General features: G+C 44.0%; 1 protein-coding gene across 5 annotated transcripts in view; it reads left to right on the top strand.

Annotated features, from left to right (window-relative positions):
- The window catches only part of GEN1 (GEN1 Holliday junction 5' flap endonuclease), a 48,521-nt gene that overhangs the window by 8,540 nt on the left and 15,338 nt on the right, over positions 1–24,643 (top strand). For 3 of the 5 annotated variants that reach the window (XM_077311210.1, XM_077311220.1, XM_077311229.1), the window contains exons 2-10: positions 2,018–2,251; positions 6,585–6,771; positions 7,589–7,765; positions 10,826–10,936; positions 16,890–16,963; positions 19,163–19,254; positions 19,793–19,943; positions 20,030–20,066; positions 20,245–20,325. In XM_077311210.1, coding sequence (XP_077167325.1) covers positions 2,091–2,251; positions 6,585–6,771; positions 7,589–7,765; positions 10,826–10,936; positions 16,890–16,963; positions 19,163–19,254; positions 19,793–19,943; positions 20,030–20,066; positions 20,245–20,325 — 1,071 coding nt within the window. In that variant the 5' untranslated portion in view covers positions 2,018–2,090. The remainder of the gene's footprint in view (positions 1–2,017; positions 2,252–6,584; positions 6,772–7,588; positions 7,766–10,825; positions 10,937–16,889; positions 16,964–19,162; positions 19,255–19,792; positions 19,944–20,029; positions 20,067–20,244; positions 20,326–24,643) is intronic. The other 2 variants (XM_077311193.1, XM_077311202.1) reach the window with 2 other exon arrangements.

Genomic DNA, 24,643 nt, shown 5'->3' on the forward strand with positions numbered 1-24,643 from the left:
CCTCCTACCTCCCATAGTCATCCAACAAGGGGTGCACTAATGGTTGTATAGCTGAGCCTAAGGGTGAGCCATCACTCTTGGTGGCCTGGCCTCAACTATAGACCTGACGGAAGAGCTCCGTTTTGCAGGCCCTGTGGAACTTTGTAAGCTCCGTCAGGGCCCTCAGCTCGCCTGGGAGCTCATTTCATCAGGTTGGGGTGTTTAATCTTGCTCACACTACCTTGTTAACTACTCATGTAATTCCACCGTTTAACATTGTTAACATGTCTAATACTTAAGCTTTGCTTCCTGTATCGTAGTCCTATAACTTTGCTTAACATCTTATCCTCTTGATGGCCCTGTCTTGCATTGTGCAATCCACCTTGACTCTCCATTATTATAAATAATAAATAAGTATGTTTTTCATCTCTGGATACTTTGGAGCTATCTAGTGTCATCTGAGCCATCCTGTATCCTTTCCCCCATATAAAACTATCTTGGCTCTTGAGCACAATCCTGCTTGGCCTGATATCGTATTTGAAATCAAAGCCATTTTTTCCACCCCTTATAACAGGTATGAAACAAGCCTTCTCTTAGAGTTCTTATACAGTGGCCAGCAACATGGAGTTTTGCTATGGGCCCCTTTACCAATTTCATGGTAGTCAGCCTGTTTGCAGTTATGTATAATTCTAGATGCTATCAAAATTGCAGCTTTTTCGAGATCTCCAGTAAGCCCACACGTACACATATATGAAGATGGGCTATTTGAGAACCAGTGTGGTATACCGGCTGGAAATGTCAGACCTGGATTGGATTCCGAACCCCACATAGCCCATAAGCTTATTGAATCAAATGCCTCATTCTGCCTTGCCTACCTTACAGGGTTACTGTGGAAAAATAATGGGGGGGTGGGGAAGAACCCTGTAGGCTTCCCTATCATAGAATCATAGAGTTGCAAGGTACCTCCAGGGTCATCTAGTCCAACCCCTGTACAATGCAGAAACTCACAACTACCTGCCTACCTACAGTGACCCCAATTTCATGCCCAAGTGATCCCCCTACCAAAACCCCAAAATCGCCAGAATCCAGCCTGGCCTAGAAGAAATTCACCTACCACTCCACAGTGAAGATCAGCAATTCCCTCGGTATTCAAGCAAGTGCCACAAGAGACAAACACTGGCACATCCCTTCCTGCCCACCCACTCACAATCTGCCTAAGTTCATAAAATCAGCATTTCTGCCAGATGACTATCTAGCCTCTGCTTAGAAACTTCCAAAGAAGGAGAACTACCACCTCCTGAGGAAGCCTGTTCCACTGAGAAACCGCTCTAACTGTCAGGAACTTCTGGATGTTTAGCTGAAGATTTTTTTGAATTAATTTCAACCCACTGGTTCTGTCTTGACCCTCTGGGGCACCAGAAAACAGTCCTCTTGTAAGGGAAGGCAATAAGATTTCCATCACATATCATCCATTAAAGATTTATGATTGGATTGCCTAAATAAATAAATAAATAAATAGCTTCCCTTTCATTTACTCTCATCATTAAAGCTAGCATTGGAATCCATACATTGAAAAGAATTTGGGTTTTCCAAGGGAAAGTCTTTTGGCATTTTAACCTTGTGAACGATGTCTACAAATGTCAATTTCCCTTGCTTGTCTTCATTTCAGTTGTATAAAACACAATAAACATACAGAACATGCTTTCAGAGAGTGTTATACGTTATACATGAAAAATGTATAATACTCTGAATGCGTGTTCTGTGTATTTAACGTATGTGCGACCTCTGAGGAAGACTGTATAGGCCGAAACACATCTGGTTTCATGTGGTTCATAGGACTATTATCCACTAGGAATGCTTGTAAATTGTACCATCTGATATTCAGACACCAAATGTTTTAAATTCTGACATATGTGCACGCTATATAATAAATTTTTAATTTGTTATTTTATTTTATTTGTTGTAGCTTGACCCTCTTGACAAAACTGGTTGGATTCACTTTCCCTTTTTTGTTGTTTTTGTTGTTTGTCCATTTCAGTTGCGTCACCTGAGCCCCTATTTGTGTCGGCCCTTACAGCTGCTCTACTTGTTCCGGCGGAATCTTTGAGACGATGGGAGTCACCAGTCTGTGGCAGATCCTGGAACCAGTAAAACAACATGTCCCCCTCAGTCACCTTAAAGGCAAGACGCTGGCTGTTGATTTAAGCCTCTGGGTATGTGAAGCACAGAGCGTTAAAAAGATGGTCGGGGTAGTGACAAAGCCTCACCTCAGGTGGGTACAGCAATATTGCAAAATACTGGATGGGTCTGCAAGGCTTACCTGTTGATTTTCCCAAAAGATAAGGGCTTGGGTCCAAAGTAGGGCATGCAAAGCGCAGTTTCCCCCTCTGCTTCTTCAGGCCAGTAAGCCCCCTGAAATTTTGCTCTTAGGAGTCAGTAAGTGTGGGGTCAACAGTGGGAGGGAGGAACTGCCAAATATTGGCTCCTCTTCCCCCAACAGAAATTCCATTACATTGTAAGAACCACTATGATGCAGTGCTTAGGAGCGGTGGCCTCTAATTTGGGAGAACTGGGTTTGATTCCCCAATCCACCAAATGCAGCCGGCTGGGCAACCTTTGGCTAGTCACAATTCTCTCATAGTTCTCTAACGCCCATCTACCTCTCAAGTGTCTGTTGTTGGGAGAGGAAGGGAAAGATGCTTGTAAGATCAAACAAAACCATCTTTTTTTCTGGATCCAACTCAAGAGGTTAGATCCAGAATAAATTGGCAGTTTCGCAGAGATTTCCCCCTTTCTTCTGCAGATTCCCATAGCCTCATGCTGTTGTTCAGGGTCCACTGTTCCCCAAGTGCTTCATTTTATGGAGATCAGTGGAGGATGGGGGGGGGGGGGGCAGGAATGTTCTGTTCAGCGGATGGATAATTTATTCTGGATCCAACCCAAAATGTATCCCAAATGTATTTCTCCATTGTTTTCAACAGCACTATTGTGACATTTTGTTAAGTTCCCTTCTAGATTAAAAAAAGAATGTTAAATGGAATGAAGCAAGAAAACATTGACTTTTCCAAGTGAATGTTTTCTTGCTTTTTTCTTTTTTTAATAGAGGGATTTGAAAACTGCACCTCACATTTCAGCATTGGCGGGACTGTGAAGTTGCTCTCAATTGGGAAGCAAATAAACAGAAACATGCTGGGGTATTAATTGCCTGCAGATCCTCTAATGGTCTTCACTCTGCAGATGAACGTGTAAGAAAAACAGATTTGGAAATGGTTGGTGATTTATAACGGCAGCAAAATAAGGGCATAGCGAAACAGTTGAAATTGGTAAATGGGCCTATTACTGAAGATTTAGGAGTCCACTGCTGGGAAATTGTTAAACTGAATGACAAAGGTGATGAAATTGATAAAAGCAGGATAAACAAGTTACATTCAGAGGAGTCCAAGGGTTTCTACTCAGAGGGAGATCCCATTTTGTTCAATGGGGCTTACTTCCAATACAGTGTTGTTAGAACTGCAGCTTAAGTATTGGAATTAAGTAATACAGTTAGCGATGATGTGAGTGTGTATGGTGACAGAATGGCAGAAATAGAGTGCCTGGAGAGAGAAAAGCCAGGAGAAGAGTCTATTATAATAAATATATATATGACAAAATCAGAGTCCAGTGGCACCTTTAAGACCAACAAAGTTTTATTCAAGGTGTGAGCTTTCGAGTGCAAGCACTCTTCCTCAGACTATGAACTGTCATGATGATCAGTTCATAGTCTGAGGAAGAGTGTTTGCACTCGAAAGTTCACACCTTGAATATATCTTTGTTGGTGTTAAAGGTGCCACTGGAGTATGATTTTGTTTTGTTGTGCTGCTTCAGACCAACATGGCTACCCACTTGAATCTATAATAAATATGGTGTGTGTACATTTGCATGGTGAACCTGAGCAAAGTTAAATCCTTCTCATTAAAATCATTGGCCTTAGAAGGATGTAACTCCGTTTAGATTGGGACAGAAAATAGCTTTTAGAGGACAAAAGAAGACGACGAATTAGGTTTTATATCCACTTTTCTCTACTCTAAGGAGTCTCAAAGCGGCTTACAATTGCTTTCCCTTTTCTACCCACAACAATGACCTTGTGAGGTGCACTGCCCCAAGACGACTTTGTCCTGAGGGGTGGTATAGAAGCCTGAAAATAAAATAAAGAGGTGGGGCTGAGAGAGTTCTGAGAGAAAGTAACTGGCCCAAGGTCATCCAGCTGGCTGCATGTGAAGGAGTACAAAAGCAAACCTGGTTCTGGAGGTTAGAGGCCGCTGCTCTTAACCACAACTTCATGCTGGCTCTATCCTATGTGACTTAATTGTATCTTTTCCTGTTTTCTGTAAACTGCCCTGAGCCCTCGGGGAGGGCGGTATATAAATATAATGAATGAATGAATTAATGAATTAATGAATGAATGAATGAATGAATTAATGAATGTAGGATGACTTTGACAGCTTTAAATATCCAAAACTGCCACCTTTAGCCCAATAAACAAGGTGCCAGTCAATTTCATCCTTAGCTCAGAGAAGCTGAAACACTCTGATTTCAACCAGTTTAGACTGCAGTCCTCTGGGCTCTTTGGAGGAGGTCCCCCATTGAACTTCATGTGTTTTCCTAGGCCAATTAATGAAATTTATACTGCAGTCTTAAAAAGAATTATACCCTTCTGAAGAGCTGAGGGCCCTGCGGGAATTACCAGCATTCCGCAGGGCCTGTAAGACGGAGCTCTTCCGCGAGGCTTATAACTGAGGCCGGGCGGAAGAAGATCAGCCCCCCCCTCACAAACTGGCGGTAGAGAGCATCACCCCCTCCTGTAGTTGAGGATGCGGAGAGCAATGAGTAGATTACGCCATCGCTGTTGCCATTACTGTAAATTATCGGATTTTATTGTCATTTTATGGTTTTAGGGGACGGGGTTATGTAAGCCGCCTCGAGCCTTCGGGGGGAGGCGGGGTATAAATATAATAAATATAATAATAATAATAATAATAATAATAATCGACCTCACTGGGCTTTGAAGGGGGTAATACTGCTTAAGATGGCATTGAAGATTGCTTGATCTTAACTTGTCTGAACTTGAGTCTGTAATTTAAAAAAAAACCCACTTTTGAAGCAGGCAAAGTTCATTGTATGAAATCACACTATAATTAGTGCTTGAACGCAGGCCATCACCTTAACCACAGTTCGATAGGGTCCATCAAGCCAGGATGTGAAGCCAGTATATTAACCACGGTTTGTATTAGCTATGTTTTTGCATTGCGTCCAAACACAGATGTCCTGGCTTGTTCCCTGGCAAAGCTCTCTCACACTAATGAGATAAAGCTAATTTGTGGAAGCAAACCAAGATTTGAGCCCTTGCCTGGGTTTGAATCCTGGTGTCACAAAACCACCAATACAATTAAAATAAATCATGGTTTCACAGGGGTGGCTGAACTGAGCCAGCAAATTGGCTTCAGTTAATAGCTTTGAATAGCTTCTTGGTGGCTGAGGGGAAACCTGAATCAATCTTATATTTATTCGCTGAAGCTTGTGTGGGTTAGGTAAAGGTAAAGGTAAAGGTATCCCCTGTGCAAGCACCGAGTCATGTCTGACCCTTGGGGTGATGCCCTCCAGCGTTTTCATGGCAGACTCAATACGGGGTGGTTTGCCAGTGCCTTCCCCAGAAGGGTTAGGAGTGATCACCAAAATGTCATACTGCTGAAATGTTGCACTGAGTTGACAACAACTTTGGGTATCTATGTTTAACATGCCGCGACTAAAAGAGTCTTTGGGAAACTAGATGACCTAGATGTACTTGTGTGTCCCGCCACCCCCAGTCCAATACTTGTCCTCCTGCTGTCAGATGGGCATCAGCTTGCCTCAGGTTCAGAATAGGGAGAGGAGAAGGTTGTAGCACCTGGTTCCTTGGTCATCCCTAGATATCTGCTCTCAGTTGCTTCTTCTGGCCTATTGTGGGAACTGCCTAATATGAGGTAGGTTTGTTTCTCCCTCTTCCCAACTTCCCCCAATCTCTGGCTCTCTATATCAGGGGTGGCCAAATGGTGGCAAGGGCTCATGGTAATTGTAGGCCATGGACATCTGGAGAGCCACCATTTTGGCCACCCCAGCTCTAGATAGTCCCACCTGTTGGGGTTGAATTGATTTGGTTCCTTCCTCCATGCTGTCTCTGTGATAGGTCCCTCCTGGGGTTTTCTGTCAGCTCCTGAGAACATCCCCACCAGCTAAACCCGGCCAGCTTCCCGTGGGCCCACCCCGTCCCTCCACATTGATTGCCTGCTTCTTTTACTGCTGTAGTCATCTCTGTCTCCTGTCCTGTCATTCTGGTCTTCTGGTCCCCGTGCTGAGTTCCTGGCAGTTGCCATGACCCTGGGGCTGCCACTCTTGCAGCCCCTGCCAGTCATTTGACCCTTTGGCATGCTCTGAGGTTGGAGGAGGGGGACATAGGCATATGCTCTATTCATTTCCATAAAAAAGCCCAACATTCAGGATTTCTGTTTCCTAACCAACATTGGACCACCATGAAATTCTCCCTAGTTTACAACTTCTACCCAAGTGACTTTTCTTTCCCATTGTTGCAGAAATCTTTTTTTCCGAGTCTCTTCTTTGACATTAATGGGGATCCATCTGGTATTCGTGATGGAGGGAGATGCACCGAAGCTGAAAGCAGATACGATGAGTAAGCGGTCAGAGGTTCGTTTTGGGCCCTTCGTCAAGCCCAGGGCTGCAAGAACAGGGAGATCTCATTTCAGATCGTTCTTGAAAGAGGCAAGTTTATAGGGCTGATCAGCATGGTTTTCAGAGCGCTGAATATTGGCGGTGGTGGATTCGTAGAATGTTGTTGACGGGTTGCTTAAGATATGTTTTGGGGCTAAATTTTTCAAGGTTTTACGGGACCTGGAAAGCCACAAGGGCCGATCTGAAGCAAATTGTGTTTTCCTTTCTCTCCCATTTACATCACGACTTGTATTAATATAACTTCAAGCACAAAAGCCTTTCTCAGTTCCTGCCTCTATTGGAAGATTGCAAACTGGAAGGCTGTCAAGATTTTCTCTCGCTTCAGACTTTTTGGCATGGCTGCTAGATGCCCAAGTGGTGTGTATCAGTCTCTGTAGGTGATACCTGCTTGGAGGTATATCAGTGGCCATTACCTCTAACCTTGTAGGGGTGTTCTTTTCTCCCGAAGGCCATCCACATTTCATGAGAGATGATGGCAATCAACACAAGCAAGAGGGTTGACAAATGGTAGAGTTCATTCTTGGGGTTTTCGAGTGTGAATGTTAGACTATCTATTCATCCATGTTGGCATCATGTTCAAGGTATAGGAGCCATCTAGCATTCTTTTTGTGATATCCATATTCTCTGTTGGTTTCTGGGCATTGCAGTAAATGCTTTACATTAAGATAAACTATATTGTGGAAGAGCAGCCCACCTAGTTTTTGCCAGACTTTGCATGGGTCAGCTTTAGCAGTTGATGGCAGCTCCTATGACCATTTGGAGGAAGTAGGTATTATTCTGGGAGGGTGGGGAAGTGGTCATAATGGAGGACTTGTTACAGCCTCAGTTGGTAATTCTGTTTCTTTAGTGCCTGGAACTGCTGGATTGCTTAGGAATCCCTTGGGTCCAGGCAGCTGGTGAAGCGGAGGCCATGTGTGCCTACTTGAATGCAAAGGGCTATGTGGATGGCTGCATCACGAACGATGGAGATGCCTTCCTTTATGGTGCTCAAACAGTCTACCGGAATTTTACCATGAACATCAAGGTAAATTAACTGGCCATTTGTCGGCACGTGCATGCTGCTTTAGCCACAGTGTTCATTCAAACAGCTGGAAGGGGTGGCAGCTCTTCTGAACACTTATCCTGGTGCTGTATCGTTCTCCAAAAAGTATCTTTGCTGTGTTCCCTGTCTTTGATCCATAAGGCCTTCCCTGTCTGATGGGAGCCATTGTAGTGTTGGATTATAATCCTGGGGGGACTGGGTTTGAATTGGCATTCTTGCCATGGATGCTGGACCAATCATTCTCTCTCGCGTAACCTTTCTGCTGGGGTTCTTGTTGTGAGAAGATGGAGGAGGGGAGGACTGTCTTTTAAGCCACTTGGGTCCCCATTGGGAAGGAAAGCCCAGCATAAATGTTGGCAGTTTAAATATGCAAAGACCAGGCTGCTTAAAAGAATAAAATACTTTTATTAAGAAGAGAAACAGCTTTGTATAAAAAGATGAGAGAAGGGAGTCCTGTCTAACTGTTGTTCTTCAACCATTCAGTCTGTTCTGGAGGCAAGCAGGGAGGAAGTGTGCTATAAGGCAGGTAGTCAACTATAAGGTAGTCAGCCTGTGGTCCTCCATATGTTCATGGGCTACAATTCCCATGAGCCCCTGCCAGCATTTGCTCTAAGGAGCAGGAAGTCTCCAAATGAACCCATCAGGACACTATGGGAGTAATATCAGGAAGGTTTTAATCTAACTATGCTAACTACACATATCCTCCAATACGCCCTGTTGGATATTCTCCATATGCTTTTGAATCATGCACACTAGAGAGCTTGAATATTTCAACAAAAATTAGTGACAGTCTGACTCTCACAGGGTATGTGGAACACATATCTGCTCTAGGGTTCCTTGGTCCTGGCCCCCTCTCTCCCTTGCAAACGCACAGAGAGACACAGACAAACTCCCTCCCCTTCCCCCCTCCTCCTTCCCTTCTCTTTCCTTATCTCTTGTTTCCTGGACCTCCTCCTTGGCTCCTTCCCTCTCTCATAAACACGCAGACACAGAGCCTCCCCTGCCCCTCCCTGTTTCCTCCTTACCTCTTGCTTTCCCATTCTCCTTCGTTCCTCCCCCCTCCTGCTCCCACAAACACACAGACTTCCTCCTCCTTCCTGTCTCCCTCCTTACCTTTGGGCCCCCACCAGCAGCGTCGCATCCTATGCCTCCACCCCCACCAGTGGCGCAACCGTTGGCTGAACCCCCATCAGTGGCATGGTGCAGCCTCAGCTTCCAGCTGTGGCACAGCCAATGGCTGGGCCACCAGCGGTTGTGCAGCACTGCCTTGGATGCTGCCTCCTCTGCCAGCTGCCTCCCTGCCTCTTCTGGCATGCTCCCTGGGGCGGGAGTACAGACTCCCTGGGGCAGGAGTTCATAATCACGTCTATTTTATGGGGTGCGCCAGAAGATGTGTTCCACATCAATAAATAAGTACAAAATTACATTAAGCATTAAGTTTTGAGTGTGTTTTTTATTATTATTTTAAGCTTTACTCTCTGAGGTTGTATAAAGGCTCTGGGCAGTTCTAACTCGATATCCCTATCTGGTTATAGAAACCAGTTAGCATGCACTTTTATTTAGGATGCAATCTAAATGATGGATTTTAAAAAAAAACAGCCTTTAATCAGTGACTTGAATTTGCCCCTTTCTTTGAGTGATTGGACACTGCAATACTTGCACCCCTCTCAATCCATTGAAGCCAGTGGGCTTTGAGAAGTGTAACTTTGCTTATGATTGCGCTATAAATCACCCTGTGGTAAGCCGGATGGCAATTGGTTCTTAGTTGTACTAGAAACGTTTACTTGCTTTCTCCAAATTACCTTTTAAGAGTGTATGAACCATTTTTCTTTTGTCCAGCTGCTTTTAGGAGAGCCACTGCACTCTTTCTCTTTCCCCAAACTATTTTCCCTATTAAAAAATATAAAATAAACATTTAAAAAAATTAAACTATTTTAAAGTGATATTCCTATAATACCATTTGGAAGAATGTGCTGTGTAAACTTGTTTGTTATGTAGCCTATAGGCTTGTGCACCAGGGACCTGATTTGTACTGATTTGGCTTGGCGCCCATTAAAGTCAATGGCGCCTTTGATTTTTATGGGAATTCCTGTGTTCCTGCCTTTCCCCGGAGCCTGGGGAGGGGGGTGTTTTCAGTTACAGCCTCCAAACTTTCAGAGTAGTTCCAGGAGGCTCTTCTCTGACCCTCCCTCCGAATTTCACAACGATTCTACCATGGGGTCCATGTCCAGGGGTTCCGAAAGAGGGTGCCCCATCTCACCATTCTATCCAATGGGGAGCCCGTCCCATTGGATAGAATGGGGCGGGCCCCCAGTGCACAAGCCTAGTAGCCTACTGTTGCTTAAAGTGCTTCAGATTTCTGTATCTTTGCCTCTTGTTCCTATTCCATGGATAGATAATAGAGTTTGAGAAATGGTGCCTGTTGCGAAGGTTGTGAAGAGAGTTCGCTTGATCAGCGATTTGAAAGCTAGCCTGGGTTCCAAAGTCTTTCCTGTGGGTCACATTAAGACTCATCAAGTGAGAATATAGTAAAATATTGCACACCACCGCGAGATGGCTGGCTCAGTTGGGGCAGCCTATAAAGATTAAATATAAATAAATAAAGTATGAAAGAAAAAAATAAAGGCCCACATTAACTCTCCACAGTAAGGGCTAGTGCCAGCATTCCTTGAAGCTAAAGCAGTTGACACAGGGTTCTATTAAATATCTGGAATTTGCATGTAAAAAGTCAAATCATGTAACCTTTTGGATAGTATATACCAGGGGTAGTCAAACTGCGGCCCTCCATATGTCCATGACTACAATTCCCATGAGCCCCTGCCAGCTAATGCTGGCAGGGGCTCATGGAAATTGTAGTCCATTGACATCTGGAGGGCCACAGGTTGTGACTACCCCTGGTATATATTGTGGCCATATATATTGTGGCCTGGTATATATTGTGGTATATTGTGGTATATTGTGGCCTGGTATATATAGTGACCCATCAGGCCACACTAAAGATTATGAAATTCTGGAATCACCATTTTACCGTATTTCCTGCAGGACCCACACGTTGACTGCTATTTGATGTCCTCTATTGAGGAGGCGCTAGAGTGCAACAGAGAGTGTTTGATTGGATTAGCCATTCTGCTGGGCTGTGATTATCTTCCTAAGGTAACGGGTAAAAAATTAAGGTTCTGGTACCAGCTTCCACCTTGACTGTTAATCTTGAGCCAGTAATGTATCAGAGTCTTGTCAAAGCACCAACTATGATTTTATAAATATGTTCCCATCTACCTACAGCATGTTGATTTGAAAAAGAGGCTCCATTGTACTAATTGTGATTAGCATCCAAGTGAATGTGGCTATGATACCTGCTAAAGATGGTGAAAAGCGTCCCAGAAATGCATTTATTATAGTCTACACACTAATGCAATTAAGAACATAGAAGAGTTGGTTCTTATATGCCGCTTTTCTCTACCTGAAGGAGGCTCAAAGCGGCTTACAGTCGCCTTCCCTTTCCTCTCCCCACAACAGACACCCTGTGGGGTGGGTGAGGCTGAGAGAGCCCTGATATTACTGCTCAGTCAGAGCAGTTTTCTCAGTGCTGTGGTGAGCCCAAAGTCACCCAGCTGGCTGCATGTGGGGGAGTGCAGAATCGAACCTCACATACCAGATTAGAAGTCCGCACTCCTAACCTGCGAGACCGGAGCTCTTCCGCCAGACGTTTGGTCGAGGAATTGAGATCTGTGGATCCCTCCCTATGTGTATGATCCATCCCCAGACGGCCAGAATCACTGGATTATCATGTTGACCTGGCTGGAACAGATAGTGGATTGGAGAAATATGCCATCGCTAGTCTTTTGGTTTTTTAACTATTGTATATTTAAGGGGGTCACCTCGGTTTTTATACTGTTTTTTATTGGCTTTATATTGTGAACCACCCCGAGGCAACTTGTCGTGAGAGGCGGTATAGAAGTGTGAATAATAAATAAATAAATCCAACATCCTCATGATGAAGGCAGCTATTTCTGAATGAGTGTTCCATGAGAACACAAAAGCACTGCCTCATAGTGTCTTCTGAAGCACCTTGTGCTCCATTGAGTTGGAAGAAGAAGAAGAGTTGGTTCTTATATACCGCTTTTCTCTACCCGAAGGAGGCTCAAAGCGGCTTACAGTCGCCTTCCCATTCCTCTCCCCACAATAGACACCCTGTGAGGTGGGTGAGGTTGAGAGAGTTCTGATATTACTGCTCGGTCAGAACAGCTTTATCAGAGCCATGGCGAGCCCAAGGTCACCCAGCGGGCTGCATGTAGGGGGAGCGCAGAATCAAACCTGGCTCACCAAATTAAAAGTCCGCACTCCTAACCACTCCACCAAACTGGCTCTCAATGGATTGGATGCTACCTACTTTTTCACTTGATCTTGCTCATTTTCCCTCTATACCGCAGCCCCCTTTCCGTATAACTGATGTCCGTGCAGTATCCCTCCCTCCCTAGCATAATGGCTTCTTTGGTAAGCAGAAGGGGAAGCTCCTCCCCCTTTTCCCTCCAGCAAGGCTCGTAGGATCCAACCCATTGAGTTGAAAATTGTGACTCCAGCTGCATTGACTGATATTAGGAGTCCCTGGAGAACGAATCTGCCTCCATGCAGTAAATTTAGGAAAATGCTGAAGCGGATCGAATCCATTTAACAGGACAGTTCGGCGGTCTTACAGCCTAGTTCCGCTTCCTAGATCTTCGTATTCCACCATCACGTAAAGTTGCCCTTGCCCTCTAGTAAGGTCAGCAGAGACTCCTGCAGATTGACTCCCTACATGGAATGCAGTTTCCATAGAAAAGAGTTGAGCTCTGACTCAAGAAAACTCATGCTGCAGTATGTGTTGTTAGTCTTTAAAGTGCCACCAGATTTCTGTTTTATTTTGCTACAGTAAAGTAATATGACTAGCCCTCTGGAGTCATCAATTGTGCCACTCTCCCCACCCATCACTCTGCAGACTTCTTAGGAGTGCTCTCTTAAACCGACTCCCATATTGATAGTTCAGGCCACTCCATCAACCAAACCATAACAAGGATGCAGACTTTTGTTTTGCTTTTATCTGGCCACGATTGCAATGCAGGGCTCACCAGACCTGCTGCAGCATCCTTATGCCTCCTTTGGCATTTGTGTTTAGTGAATGCAGCTGTCTGCATAAAACCGTACAGTAGTTTGCTGCCAGCATTCAATTTCCAGTCCTCCTCCAACCATCTGCTTGCCTGTTTCCGTTTCAGTCAGATGAATGTGGATATTTTTCCAGCAACTGATCTTGTTTTGTCGCAAGGCTCAATGTATGCTAGCGGTCCTGTTTAGTCTACTTGTGCTTCAAAGGCGAGTTAAGCAATCCAAACGTCTTCCATCTTGTAGGAGGGGCAAAAGAAGAAGAAGAGTTGGTTCTTATATGCCGCTTTTCTCTACCTGAAGGAGTCTCAAAGTGGCTTACAGTCGCCTTCCCTTTCCTCTCCCCACAACAGACACCCTGTGAGTTAGAAGAAGAGGAAGAGTTGGTTCTTATATGCCGCTTTTCTCTACCCAAAGGAGTCTCAAAGCAGCTTACAGTCGCCTTCCCTTTCCTCTCCCCACAACAGACACCCTGTGAGGCAGCTGAGGCTGACAGAGCCCTGATATCACCGCTTGCTTAGAATAGCTTTATTAGTGCTGTGGTGAACCCAAGGTTACCCAGCTGGCTGCATGTGGGGGAGTGCAGAATCGAACCCGGCTCACCAGATTAGAAGTCCACACTCCTAACCACTACACCAAACTGGCTCTGTTACAAGAGCACCCATGGATATAATTGATCCCCATCCCCAAGCACACCTTGGCATTGTCATTCTCCACACATTCCCCAAATAGTCTCTTTACCAGCCCCTATTAGTTGATCACGGATAGGGGATTGTTTGTAGCAATGCATCACTCCCGGAGTCAACATATAGGAGAGAATGTTTGCCTTCCTTAATTCACTTTCTTTCGTCCTTATTGCAAGTTTGACTTTCCATCTCATCTCTAGTTTCTGTTTGTATTTCAGTTCCAAACTAGTTTCTGTTCTCTTTGGCTTCCTCAAAGCCATCCCAAGCTCTGTCATCCTCTCTTCGATTCATCCCCGTGACCACTGGAGCCGGTAGCAACTGTCATTTTGGTAATTAGTCTGTGCTGTGGTTAACTGACTGCTATCAACTGGTCGGATTCGCTTTTACCGCTTAACTGACCGACACCACATCTTCCCACAAAGGCCAGTGAAGGCTTAGCTCGGCATGAGGCAGTTGGCCATGGCTACCAGCATGGGCTTCCTTGAAATTACTGGAATATTGGGACAATATTCCCTAAAGTTAGCAGAGTGCGCTAGCCTACAACGGCATGAAGTGCGTAAGCGAGAAAACCATGCGGCCTGTATGCACGCAGGCGAGTAAACAACAAAACCCACAGAGGCTTCTTTAGTCTTTCCAAAATAATACAAGCACTTTATATTACTATGCCAGCGTGGAGTAGTGGTTAGGAGCAACAGCTTCTAATCTGGTGAGCTGGGTTTGATTCCATGCTTGATTCCCTGCTCCTCCACGTGCGGCCATCTAGTTAACCTCGGGCCATTTACAGTCCTGTTAGAGCTGTTCTCGCAGAGCAATTCTGTCCGAGTTCTCTCAGCCCCAACTACCTCACAGGGTGTCTGTTGTGGGGAGAGGAAGGGAAGGCGAATGTAAGATGCCTTGAGACCCCTGGTAGAGAAAAGCGGCATATAAAAACCAACTCCTCCTCTTCTTTATTAAGGAACTACGTTAGATAGTGTAGGAGAAAGAGAGTCCTAATCTGTTCTGTCTAGGATGTGGATGCTGGAGCCATGCCTGCATCCATGGTGCCAATGATAGAGAATTATGGCTGGGGTGTGCTAGAGAGGCTGCTGTGAAAGGAGCAGGAAGGAAGGAAGTTCCCTGAGAGTCGTCAGCCTATACATCAAAGGGGACAGCAATAAAAGGAGAAACGAGGAAAATGCTCGGGCGCTAACCTTCCTGTCTTTAACACTCTCTCATAGCCCCCACTGAAGGCTAAGACTAAAAGGCCTCACAAGTCCTTTCCTTCCAACAAAAATAAAAGTGGCTGCTGTGCCCTCCAATGGTGATCAAACTCTGACACTCAAATCTGTGCCCCCGCCCCCCACACTGGTTATGTTAGTTCGGTCACTCTTGTCTCCCTGATTATTTAGCAAATCTCATTTAAGTTTACTATTCAATGCAAGATTAAAAGAAATGACCTTCAGCTCTTTAGGTATTTTTTCTTTAAATGACTTCAGGACACAGTGAACCATCCCCCCCTTCTTTTTGCTCAGCACGTTTCCCATCTGACTGCATGTCACTGGTCCTCAGGCTTCCATTAGGATCTCACAGATTTTTATTTTATTTATTTATTTAATCAATTTTTAGCCCGCCTCTCCCCGGAGGCTTGAGGCGGGTTACAACAGGGGCCAGACTTCATTCCACAGCTGCTGTCAACTGAAGGAGCCTTTCTTGGTAGAACAAAGCTTGAGTCCGGTGGCTAAGTCCGACCAGTTTTATTCAAGGTACTAGCTTTTGTGTGCATGCATACTGCATACGATACAGTGAAATGGAATGTCCTAACCTGGTGGTCCCTGGCACCGAGCCGGGACTCCCTCTCCCCGCCCCCCCCCCCCGCAGTAAGAAACTTCCCAGGCCGCAAGCTTGCGGCCTGGCAAGCTTCTTACTGTGGGAGGGGGGGGGGTGAGGGAAGCAGGCCCGCGCATGTGCAATGAGCTGTTCTCACAGAGCAATTCTGTCTGAAAAAGGTTGGGGACCACTGTCCTAACCCACTGCATATAGGAAATATCCTATCTCACTGTATCTGATAAAATATGCATGCACACAAAAGCTTATACCTTGAATAAAATTTGGTTGGAATAAGAGGTGCCACTGGATTTAGAATTGTTCTGTTGCTTCACCATGGCTGCCCACCTGAGCCTTTCTTGGTGTCTGGGCCTTTCGGATTCCTGTTCGTCTTCCTGTTTTCTTCTTTAGCATTTCAGAACTCTGAAAGTCTTCTCTCTTAGTATTTTAACACTGACTTGTTATAACCCAAACTGATGTGGACCAGCTTGGTACAGCAGTTAGAGCTGTCTTCCTTAACCAGGGTTTAGTGAAACTCTGAGGTTTTTGGATGGCCCTGGAAGGGTTTCCTAAAATGGTGGGATTTAATTAATGTTTTATATATTTTAAGATGTGTTAAACATTTCTTGGGTGATGTTGACCATATATGGTCATGTCGACCTGCCTCCCGTCCCCAAATGGCCAGTAATGGGCCTTGGAGGGGGTCGGAAGGGAGGGGGCCCAGGTAGGTATGTACACAGCTGTGCTTCCCAACCATATTCTGCACGATTATGCCACTTCTGGGTTTTCTTGAAACCGGAAGAATGTTTCAGGGGTTTCTCAATGGTAAAAAAAGGTGAGATAGGCTGAGTTACAGTGTTGGTCTATGACAGAGGTGGCCAAAGTGTGAGCCTCCAGTTGTCCATGGACTACAATTCTCTTGAGCACATGCTGGCAGAGGCTTATGGTATTTGTATTCCATGGACATCTGGAGAGCCACCGCTGGTCTAGAATCTACAAGACCAGCTCGAATCTCCGCTATTCCACAGAGGCTTGCTGGGTGACTTGGAGCCAGTTGCAGATTCTCAGCCTGACCTACCTCACAAGGCTGTTGTGTGGTTAAAATGGAAAAGGGGAGAAAGATGTGAGCTACTTTGGGTCCCTATTGTGGGACGGTAAGCCCAACTCAGAAAAAGAGGGAATCATAGGCAAGATGCCCAGTACTAGAAGTTCACTCATTTAAACCATATTGACCATTAAGCTACCTACACCTAAATTTTCCTCTAAATATATTGAAATTAACATTCTTTTTTTCTTTAACCTCAGCAATAGATATGTCAAAACATAAGATTTTTACTGCCTAGGCTTATATTATGTAACTATTTGCATTCAAGCCATTACGAAAAAATGCATTGTTTTTATCATGATGTTTAGCATATATTGCCAAGCATTCCTCCTGCCTGTATCAATATGTGTCTTTTTTTTTTTGTCGTCTCTGAAAGGGAGTTCCTGGAGTTGGAAAAGAACAGGCTTTAAAACTGATTCGAACTTTGGGAGGTGAAAGTTTGCTGCAGAGGTATGAATGTACTTCCTTGCTTCCTAATTTCCAACACCTCTGGCATCTAAAGACAGTGGCTTTGATCTAGCTGTAATTTCAGCTAATGGAAGGGATTTTTATAACAGAGTGTGACTTTCTCACCTTTTCCCCTCTCACTACAACCCAAGAACAATATGACGGGGACTTGGAGGTCTACAGCAGCAAGAAAGAATCAATGAAAATGGCCCTTCTCCATCCCCTCCTAGCTCCAATCCATTAATATATGAAATAGCTGCTATCCATTATATAGGCATATTTGTTCCATGTAAACTTGATATGCAGGTTGCTTAGTGATAATCTTAAAAAGACCTCATAGGTGTATATTCCTTATATAAAATCCAATATATATTACAATTGCAACATTAAAAAAAAGTTGTACCTTTTTACCTGATGCTTATACTAAACCTATCTCCTGGATAGGTTAAATCTGGTTCCCTGCTCCCACCAGAAGAGAACTTGGCCCTCAAGCTGAATCGGGGGATCGGGGTTGGAGTGTTTAGAATCTTAGGGTAGTGGTCGCCATCTGTTTGGTTTCTGATAAGGGTTCCTTTTATGGAATTATTGTTTTACTAGTATCAAAGCCCATTTTAAAAAATGGCCTTTGAAAGGGGCGGCAGGCAGGAGAGCATGAGAGGGTGGCCGTGGTTGCAGGGTAAAGGGAGTGGAAAGCCCCTCCCTGCCACCGGCGCCAGAGCTTTACGGCCCGCAGGGAGGCTGCAAACTCCCCCTCCTCGGCTCCCTCCCAGCAGGAGCGTACCTGCAGGCTGCAAAGCCCTGTCGCTGCCCCTCTCCTTGTGGGTGACAGTGGAGGCCGCAGCCACAAGGCTTCTAGCAGGCAAGTGGAGAGGGTGGGAGCTGGAGGGGGGAGGGCCAACCAGGGTGGACCTGGACGGACACGGCCCTGGACAGTCTCCTCCCAGGAGTCTGTTTCCCAAATATATAAGGGAGCGAAATAGTGTTAAGAATACTTGTAAACTGCCGTAAGACTTTCCATGAGCCGCGGTATAAAAATCGAAAAATAAAATAAAATATTAGCTAAACTTGAGTGCCGCAAAGGCTTTTTAAAACGTTTTAAGATTTTGCCCTGTATCTTTAAAGTTATCCATGTCTTCCTGGTAAAAGCTCAGATCAGCTTCCATAGGGATGCCAAGAGGTCTCTACTATGCAGTTTACAGGAAGAGACCAATTTGGCTTTAAAGGCAAAACAGCAGCATGTGCCTTCTCAACTTTCATTTGGGGCTTATGTTATGTAATATTCACACTGTGAATACTGTCCTCAGTATCAGATATTCAGCTTGTTCTCATAGCTTTGAGAGACTGGGTAAAGTAGCTCCAGTTGTCTGATTTTCCATAGCTGGTACAGTTAGCTCCCCAAATGTAAATCCTAACAATCTGAAATCTATAATCTGATATCTATAACAATCTGATATCTATATCTGAAACCTTTTGAAGAGTTTAATTATTTTACTTAAAATATTTCTATACTATCTGATCCCCTTGAACTCAAGGCAGCAGGCAGTACAGCAGCCAAGTTGGGACGGCATACATAATAGTCCAGCTAACAAAATATGAACAGGTTAACATGCACAAGTTAAGAGTTTAAATAGAACCCTGTTAAAAACAAGACACAAATTCAAATACATGCAATCATAGCCAGATCTTCTAAAAAATTATCCCTCAAATGATCTCTGGATTAAGACAATTACATGGGCCTTCCTGCATGTAGCAACTGAAAATGCCCTCTTCTGGAAGACTGTTAAAAAGAACTGGGGCCACCACAAGAAAGGCCCATGCTCACACTGTAGCCAGACATATAGTCCTAAAAGAGGACAAATTATTTTATTCATCCATTGTTTTCACATATAGTCTGACTTTCTCCTTGGGATCCAAGGCAGTGTACAAGTATTTTAAAAAAAACCAAAAAACTTTACGCTCAATCAGTGAGCCGATTACAAGATGCAAGAGCAAAAATTCCTAGTGAGACAAAATAATGTGGTTGGGCTAAGAGATTCTGCCACGGCGTTGCTGCTTCTGCAAGAATGGTCTTCTCGATGATTCTGTTTTGTACATTTTGCAAAGCCATAGAAACGGGGGGTGGGCAGCGTCCTAATAGCCTCCAGTAGAGAGTAGACGAACCAGTGCCAGAAAATGAATCAATCCTTTTCAATGTCATTTTAGATTTGAGCGGTGGAAAGATCCCATCCTATATGGTGATGTCCCTGCTATACCACTGAAGAAGGTCATTCACTGCACTGTATGCTGTCATCCCGGTGAGTCATTGGGTGGCTTGAAAAAGGAAACGCTTGGCACCGTGGATCCTTTACTTTTAGAATCCAACCCCAAAGGCTTATGGCTGTGCCCGCAAAATATGAAACGATGAACTGACCATAGCTTAGATCCAAACCTGCCCTTGTGTAAACGGATGGTCACTCCAGTTTCTGCTGATCCTTCATTCTCCCTGCAACGACTTGCGGTGCTTTCCTATCCCAGTCATCAGGACTCTTTCAGGGAATACAGGGAACTGCAAGAAAGCCACATTTCCCAATCGGATTTCTGCTCACGGTTCACTGGATCCCAGCCAATCATTTTCGTTACTTGCTAATAAAATGTTGGAGGGCTTGAGCAGAGAAGTGAAGCTTTCATTTTGTTTTGGCCTCGATGTACATTGATTCTTAGGGGCATAAGATGCACTTCATAGGCTTTTGCAATTAGATGTGTTTATCGACAAGCCTTTTTGGAATATAAACTTGCCAGTTTTAACATGCATGCAGCATTGAGACTCGTTTCTTTCCTCTCTTTTTCTGCTAGGCTCCTTTCAAGATCACGAGCGTGCTGGATGCCAGCTTTGTGAAAGCGTGGCGTTCTGCCGACCCCACAAGGCGACGCACCTCTGCCCTTGCGACTGGCACTTCTCAGAGAGCACGCGACAAGGGAGGATAGTGGAGGACAGCATTAGAAAGTAGGCATACTCTCCCGTGAACGGCATTTGATTGCTTTGGGGAGCACGTTTATAACCCAGTTCTCACATGCATGTTGTATTTGCAGAAAGGCTAATGCGTGTGAAGGCTTTCCATTTCCTGAGGTAAGTAAACAAGTTTTTTAAAATAATAAGAATGCTCATTTTTATTTCTAGCCTGCCCTTCCAATGCCCAGGGCGGGTTCAACCTTAAAAACATATACATAGTTAAAACAAAATGAATTACTTTCTTAGAATCCTACCTAAACATCTCTTACAGCTTCTCCCTCTTTTTCCCCCACAGGTTATCCAAGAGTATCTCGTCAGTAAAGACAAGCTCACGAAGTTGTATAAGTGCCAAAGGCCAAATTTGTTATCCTTTCAGGTACAGATTTTGCTGGCTAAAATGTCGTGTGTGTGTATCCACAATGTGAACAAGCAATGATCAGATGAAAGATCTTCGATGCAATAAAATCAGAGTCCAGTGGCACCTTTAAGACCAACAAAGATTTATTCAAGGCGTGAGAAGGAGAAGCTTTCGAGTGCTTCTGATGAAGGGTGCTTGCACTCGAAAGCTCACGCTTTGAATAAATCTTTGTTGGTCTTAAGGTGCTACTGGACTCTGATTTTATTGGACTCTGGTTTTATTGTGCTACTTCAGAACAACACGGCTACTCATTTGAATCCATCCTTGTTGGAAAACAATCGATATACAAAATGCTAGGATATAATGCAGTATCTGATGCATATAGGTGATAACTGAGTAAAGTGTGTGATAACTGAGTATAGGTGATAACTGAGTAAAGCTCACTGTGTGTGTTGTATACTGTCTTCAGCATTTCTTAATTGAAAATAAACAGACTAAACGAAACAAACTACTCAGACATAAAATGCACTTTCAAGTTTATTCACCTCCAGTTTAATACCAGGGGCCTTGCCCTGGCCATCAGAAACGGCACTAAAGCCTGAAAATCCAAATGACACCCTGCCAACTGTGACCGAACTATGTTACTAATAATAAGCTAAATAATTTTATAATGTATCGTAGTAAATGTGCTGCCTAATGCCAGCGACCTCTCCCTGATTAATGCTGGCTGAAGAAATTGCCTGTTCCTTTAGAATGTTCTCTATATATCCATCCTGCGGGAACAGCTTATGTCCTTTTTATTTATACTTCCACATTCTTCCATCACCTAACAAAATTGGTTTATGTGGAGCAGCGAAAAGTTGTGAGACAAGACACTAAAACTACAAAATGCAAGTGCCATGGCTTGATATAAGAAGTAATAAAAAGGTGGTCACTGACTATTGTATTTCAAGGGGAGTTCTAGCATCTGTATCAAAATGGGGGGGCATTATTGCTCTAGTTGGTATTAGGGACATAGTATTGTGATATCTATATCCTGGAATCGATATAACCAACAAAATGTTAGTATTGTTATTTTAGTAATGCATGCATAATGGTTTTGAGTACATTTAGTAATATATGCATATTCAAATGGGTGTGTTTAAGATCAGTGAAAAATTATGGGACCTGAGGCTTGGATTTTAAGAGAAAATACAACAATCTACTATTGTGTTGGATACTATTTAGTGCAAGGAGGGAAGCATTCACGGAAGCACATTTTTCAACTGCAGCCTCTAGTGAAATTTTGTCTGTATTAGGTGGATGAGCTATTAGGGAGGGGAGCAAAGTGAGGATCTGTAATGGGAAGGGGAAGTAGGATGAGATTCCCCAACTCCCTTTGCCAGAGACAACGCAGCTAGAATACAGGCCATTTAAACCATTACAAAAAAAAAGGGGGGGGGAGACTGGAACTGGAACCATAAAAACATATATACAGCCCATAGGCTATTGCAATACAGTGTGCTAGGGACTATATGAACCAATAGACCTAACATGTTTCAGCCGGTGTAGGGCTTTCTTCAGAGGTCTTGGTTATAACACACATATAAAATATGTATAGCAGCCAATAAAAGCACCAAAGTAAAAGCTGTAAAGTAAGGTAAAGGTATCCCCTGTGCAAGCACCGAGTCAGTGCCTTCCCCAGTCATTACCGTTTACCCCCCAGCAAGCTGGGTACTCATTTTACCGACCTCGGAAGGATGGAAGGCTGAGTCAACCTTGAGCCGGCTGCTGGGATTGAACTCCCAGCCTCATGGGCAAAGCTTTCAGACGGCTGCCTTACCACTCTGCGCCACAAGAGGCTCTAAAGCTGTAAAGTACCAATCAATAAATGAAAATGTCATATAGCCATTAGCTTTCTTCCAAAGGCTGCCAAAAATTTCAATGGTGTGTTCTCTTATTAGTGCATGTATTTCACTGTTTTGCAATAGCCTATGGGCTGTATATATGTTTTACATGTTTTTTGAAATTGTGCACAATAAAAGTTATATAATTTCATTTTTAATACAGATATACAACTTTTGAAGATCCTGACTGTTATCAGCTGAGTTTTTACGATTCCATTAAAACCAATACCCTGAAACTTTATCCAAAAACATTCATCGTAGTAGAGTTTCCATCCTTGCTATTCCCATCAAACTCCAATTTACACCAGTTTTAGTTATACTGATTGAGTTGTTGTTTTGGGTAGACTGTTCTGTCATTCTGAATTCACCGTGTTTGAAAATCAAATTAATTGACACATTAATTGACACCGTCATTGGATTTAAACTGGCAAGTAAATTATTTCAAATATATAATCTTCAAGATTATTCTAAAAAATATGATGCACCACAGTGGTAGGGAACAGGTTTGGAAATTAGATGTCTCAAAATGGTTCTAGGTGTTTCCCCCTGCTCTCCTCTGTTCAGCATATCCCAATAAGTTAGAACAATAGGAGTTAAACTTTGGACTCTTGCACTGCGGTCCAACACATGCAAAATATTATCAAGTCTTGCACAAACTCCAAAGTAAAAAGCAGGATACGAAAAAGAGCACTTCAGACACTCCAGCTTTATTTAGACAGGTGTATTCATGACATAGAGCCTCTTGTGGCGCAGGGTGGTAAGGCAGCCAACATGCAGTCTGAAAGCTCTGACCATGAGGCTGAGAGTTCGATCCCAGCAGCCGGCTCAAGGTTGACTCAGCCTTCGGTCCTTCTGAGGGTCGGTAAAATGAGTACCCAGCTTGCTGGGGGGTAAACGGTAATGACTGGGGAAGGCACTGTCAAACCACCCCATATTGAGTCTGCCATGAAAACGCTAGAGGGCATCACCCCAAGGGTCAGACATGACTTGGTGCTTGCACAGGGGATACCTTTACCTTATTCATGACATGTGCGTTTGATACGTATGATTCAAGTATACATTAATTAGGATCCCGGCCAACCCCTATTTGCTGTGTGCCAGTTTTTTAACAACGTGGGAGAGAAGTCTGGAATTTTATGGACAACTCACTCTGATCAGGCTGACCAATTTCAACAGGTGTCAGATGCTTTGATTTCTTTGATGCTGTACAATAGATCTCTTGTTCTTCCTTTTTCTTGTTGTTCTCTTCTATGTCTTTACACTGATTAATGTAATAGTTCTCTTTGACTGTGCATGCAAGTCAATTGAATGCTGCATTTAGAGTTCTGATTCTGTCACTTAATAGAGTTGGAAGGAACCTCATGGGTCATCTAGTCCACCCCCCCTGCACTATGCAGGATACTCACAACCCTATTGCTCATCCACTGTAACCTGCCACCCCCTTAAGCTTTCACAGAATCGGCCTTTCTGTCAGATGGCTATCCAGACTCCATTTAAAAATTTCCAAAGATGGAGAACCTACCACCTCCCAAGGAAGCCTGTTCCACTGAGAAACTGCTCTGTCAGGAACTTCTCCCAGATGTTGAGACGGAATTTCTTTTGAATTAATTTCATCTCATTGGTTCTGGTCTGTCCCTCTGGGGCAAGAAAGAACAACTCTGCTCCATCCTAGATTATTTCAGCTGGTAGCTGTGTCAGTCTTCAGTAGAACAACTAGAATTGAGCCCAGGAGCACCTTAGAGGTCAACAAGGTTTTTAGGGAATGAGCTTTCGAGAGCCGAAGCTCCTCCCTGATGAAAGGAACTTTGACTCTTGAAAATGTATACCTTCAAATTCTTGGTGCCTAAGGTGTTATTGGGCTAGAATCTTACTATCAGTTTGGTGTAGTGGTTAGGAGTGCAGACTTCTAATCTGGCATGCCAGGTTCGATTCTGCACTCCCCCACATGCAGCCAGTTGGGTGACCTTGGGCTCACCACAGCACTGATAAAGCTGTTCTGACTGAGCAGTGATATCAGGGCTCTCTGAGCCTCACCCACCTCACAGGGTGTCTGTTGTGGGGAGAGGAAAGGGAAGGCGACAGTAAGCCACTTTGAGCCTCCTTTGGGTAGAGAAAAGCGGCATATAAGAACCAACCCTTCTTCTTCTTCTATCACCTTCTAATGTCTGTTCCATCTTCAGTATTTCAACATATTTGCCTAATTGTACATTTCATTTTAGTTTTCTAACCATTACACCATGTGAAATCATAGCAGGTTAATCACAAAAGCAGTGTTGCTGCACAACTTTTACAATTCTGATCCAGCAGTTTTAGAAGTCCCACCACAAAATCTGTTTCTAGACATTGGAATGGCACCTTAAAAGCTTGACACACATTCCTGTAAAAGATTTAATTGAGTAGAGCCCACAACATTTGGATCTTGTTTATAGACATTTGTAATATTTTGTGTT

This window comes from Paroedura picta, chromosome 1 (genome assembly GCF_049243985.1).
Source record: "Paroedura picta isolate Pp20150507F chromosome 1, Ppicta_v3.0, whole genome shotgun sequence".
NCBI classification, from domain to species: domain Eukaryota; kingdom Metazoa; phylum Chordata; class Lepidosauria; order Squamata; family Gekkonidae; genus Paroedura; species Paroedura picta.